The sequence below is a fragment of the Eurypyga helias genome, unplaced genomic scaffold (assembly GCF_000690775.1).
Source record: "Eurypyga helias isolate BGI_N326 unplaced genomic scaffold, ASM69077v1 scaffold7461, whole genome shotgun sequence".
Classification (NCBI taxonomy): domain Eukaryota; kingdom Metazoa; phylum Chordata; class Aves; order Eurypygiformes; family Eurypygidae; genus Eurypyga; species Eurypyga helias.
This window is the reverse complement of record NW_010232686.1, coordinates 1,899-5,870: the sequence shown is the minus strand read 5'-3', so window position 1 is coordinate 5,870 and position 3,972 is coordinate 1,899. Positions and strand designations below refer to the sequence as shown.

The 3,972-nt window shown below is 56.7% G+C and overlaps 1 protein-coding gene across 1 annotated transcript in view; it reads right to left on the bottom strand.

Annotated features, from left to right (window-relative positions):
• MRPL21 (mitochondrial ribosomal protein L21) overlaps window positions 1–2,944 on the bottom strand; it is a 7,538-nt gene extending 4,594 nt beyond the window's left edge. The window contains exons 1-2 of the mRNA XM_010161470.1: window positions 2,784–2,944; window positions 1,047–1,099 (exon numbers count right to left, since the gene is read on the bottom strand). Coding sequence (XP_010159772.1) covers window positions 1,047–1,099; window positions 2,784–2,924 — 194 coding nt within the window. The 5' untranslated portion in view covers window positions 2,925–2,944. The remainder of the gene's footprint in view (window positions 1–1,046; window positions 1,100–2,783) is intronic.
• Between the last annotated feature and the right edge of the window lie 1,028 nt (window positions 2,945–3,972).

The following is a 3,972-nucleotide window of genomic DNA, read 5'->3' as shown; positions in this document are numbered from 1 at the left end:
CCCCCGCCTGCTCTTCGTTCCACCTGGTCAGTCTCCTCCTCCTCCCCGGATCTCCTGGGGGGTCAGGCGAACGCTGGCACACGGCAGTCTGGTCTCCCTGCACTTCGAGTGCCTGCAGGAACCGAACAGCCGGTTTTCTTCCCGTCCCAGCGCTTCTGGGTCTCCGGCCACATCCGAGCCCAGCGCACAACAGAGGGTTGCAAAGAGCCACCCCAGGGTCACCAGCCAGGGGAGCCCGGTGAAGGGCGTGCACCGAACGCTGGCGTGGCACGTCCCTGTCTGCCCAACTTGGGCTCCCCCGGGAATTTCTGCAAGATAACATTTCCAGTCCTAACAACGAGATTCCCCCTTCCTAAGATCTTCCACAAGTGCAGTACCTGTCAACGATTCAGACTCCCGGCGAGCTGCGACTCCACACCTATTCGCAGTGCTGTTGAAAGGACTGGCAGCCCTCAAAATCCCGGCTCCGGCAGGGAATGCAAGGCAGCTGTCACCAGTGTGACAGAAGCCCCGTTATCACAGACTGTTTTGGGGGGGAGGGACCTCAAAGCCCCCCCCGCCCCACCCCCTGCCATGGGCAGGGACACCTTCCATAGCCCAGGGTGCTCCAAGCCTCATCCAGCCTGGCCTTGGACACTCCCAGGGATGGGCCATCCACAGCTTCTCTGGGCAACCTGTCTCAGTGCTCCCACCCTCTGCAGGAAGAATTCCTTCCTGATGGCCCATCTCCATCTCCCTCTTTCCGTTTAAACCCGTCACCCCTTGTCCTGTCACTCCCTGCCCTTGGAAACAGTCCCCCCCAGGTTCCTTGCAGGCTGCCCGCACGCTACCTCAGACCCAGCACTGCTCTACCCTGGCCCTGTGGCAATGGTTCGGGTCAGCAGTGGCTGAGGAGCTTTTGATGACTTTCAAAAGCCAGAGGGCTGGGAAGAAGCCAGTGCTGATAAATCAAAGTTTATCTTCAGTTTCAGGGACTGTTAGAGCCCTGAAGCTACCATTAAATACCAGAATTGTCTTGAAGATCATCCTTGTGTGAGACATCTTACCCCAGGAGCGGCCTTCCAATGAGCGTGAAGTCGTCAGCACCAACCAGCAACACCTATGGAAAAGAAATCAGGCGTATCTCACCGGCCAATGTCCCAGCAGGGACACCAGCAGTGTCTTCCAAACGCTACAGTCACCACAAAGGAGTCAAACCAGCTTAACAATAAACCTTTACACACTTCAGACCTGATGCTGCTACTGGTGAGGGATGGTGGGGAAAGGCAGCTAACCAGAACCAGACTGATTAACCACACAGCCTTCTGGGAGAGCTTATCCTACTAAAACACACTTCATCACAGGATCATGGACTCACAGGATGGTTTGGGTTGGAGGGACCTCAAGGCCACTCCAGTCCCACCCCCTGCCACGGGCAGGGACACCTTCCATAGCCCAGGGTGCTCCCAGCCTCATCCAGCCTGGCCTTGGACACTCCCAGGGATGGGGCATCCACAGCTTCTCTGGGAACCTGTCCCAGTGCTCCCACCCTCTGCAGGAAGAATCTTTCCCGTTGATCAGAACACACTGAACCTCTGTGTTCCAGCTCACCATCAGCTGTAAAAGACAGGAAAAGCAATGCAGGGAAGAAGAAGAACATGCCTTGTGCAGGATCGGAATGACCGGCAGCTCCTACAACCACTGGATTTTCATGGCAGTTGCTACATATCCCAGCAGAGAAACACCTCCCGCATTCTGCTCCGTGAGGCCTCGAGGTGGGCAATAAAGAAACGAGTGTGTGGGGGGGTTCACCACCCCGGGGACTAGCCTTTGTTCCAGGGCATTTCAGCCACCTGCCTGGCGAAAGGCGCCGTGAGGTGTCCTGCGGCAAGAGCGGCTGTCGCGAGAGGATGCAGCCTTTCTTGCAGCCCTCTCCCCACACTAACTGTACGGCAGCAGCTAACACCGGCCGACAAACGGTCACGAGACGTTCTGACCTCTGTTTTAGACAGATGCTGGCCAGTAAAACCCCAAAAGGGTTATGGTGGTTAGGCAAGTTTTCCAATCCACCTTAACCTCTGCATTCCTAGCTGGCCACTCCATGCACATCACCCCTCTGCGTCGTGTCCAAGGACACGGGACGGCTGAAGGCCTCAACAGCTGCCTCAAAACTGGACTTCAAAGCAACGGATGAGCAGAAAAACTGCCCGGCTCTCCATAGCTGCTTGCTTGGCTCCAGCAACCAGCGTCGAGCCAACAGACTCCCGCTTCTTAATCTTTCACATACAATTTGGATTAATGAGCCACTACAAGTCCCTGCTCGTTAGCCCAGGCTGAGGACAAAGACACCGAAGAGTGTCTTGGCAGCTCTCCCCTGCAGGCCCCGTCCCCCTCCCTCCACCCAACACAGCGGGATAAGGATCTCGCAAAGCGTGGAGCAGCGACAGCCCCTCTGGGAGCACTGCAAGTATTTTGGGTGCTGGAGTCTGGAGGTAAACAGAGGCCTCAGCTGCCATCTCTAGAAACAACTGCCATGTTCTTTTTTTGGATGAAGTTATACAATAGAAATCTGTCTCCTAGGGGTCTGGCAGGACTCACTCCAGCCCCGTTCAAGAGGAATCACAGCAATACCGCTAACAGCCCCTGCGACTGGAGCACAGCGAAGGCAAGAGCTGGAGTAAGAACGGGAGATCTGGCGGGGGCTCTTGTTTTTAAAAGCTGGTTATGGGGACGTTTGCAGGCAATGTGCTCTGGCCCCGCACGCAGCCGGGCATCACAGGCACCGCGGAAGCACGGCACGTCACCTTTTCCATCCGGATTCGGTCTCCGCATTCAGCCTCCAGGACGTTGTCCATCATAATCAAGTCTTCGCTGGTTATTTTCCACTGCTTGCTGGCAAAGTGGACCACAGCGAAGAGCCTTCCGTACTGCCCCGTCGCGATCATCCTGTTCACCTTCTCTACCACTTCTGTGGGCAGAAGCGGGGGCGGAATGAGCGCAGAACAGTCAGCAGGGTGCCAAGAGCTGCTCAAAACCCACTCAGCCGCGCTGCTCGCCCACCAGCCCTCTTAAACCACCAAAAACCGGGGGTCTTTCAGCAAGGAGCAACAGCAGCATTGTGCCCCACGACGCCTGAGCCTCCCCCTCCGTAAACTCGGTGACCAGTTTGTATTTTCGTGGCCAGCCGACCCGCGTGTAGGTCACACCGAGTGCGTACGTACCTACGGGCTGCTGCCAACCCGCGGCTGCCGACTTCTCAGCCTCTTCCTGCGGCACCCTAAACCACGCACTCTTCAGGTACAAAGCGCCGCACAAAACAGCGCTTGCCCCCCAGCCCACATTTGGGAGGAGCTGCTCTCACTTTCCACGTCATACGCAGAGAGCCCAGGATTCCGAATACTGCGTAAGGCACGCGGGAACACCAGCAAGCGTTCCATGGAATCTTTAGGTTGGAAAAGACCTTTAAGATCATTGAGTCCAACCGTTAATCCAGCACTGCCAAGGCCACCCCTAACCCATGTCCCTGAGCACCTCGTCCACACGGCTCTGAAACCCCCTCCTGGGATGGTGACTCCCCCCTCCCTGGGCAGCCCCTTCCAATCCTGACAGCCCTTTCCAGGAAGACATTTTCCCAAATATCCCATCTAAACCTCCCCTGGCCCAACTTGAGGATGAGTCCAACCGTTAATCCAGCACTGCCAAGGCCACCCCTAACCCATGTCCCTGAGCACCTCGTCCACACGGCTCTGAAACCCCCTCCTGGGATGGTGACTCCCCCCTCCCTGGGCAGCCCCTTCCAATCCTGACAGCCCTTTCCAGGAAGACATTTTCCCAAATATCCCATCTAAACCTCCCCTGGCCCAACTTGAGGATGTTTCCTCTTGGCCCATCACTTGTCACTGGGGAGAAGAGCCCAACCCCCTCTTTCTGCACCCCCTTTCAGGGAGTTGTGGGGAGTAATAAGGTCTCCCTGAGCCTCCTCTTCTCCAGGCT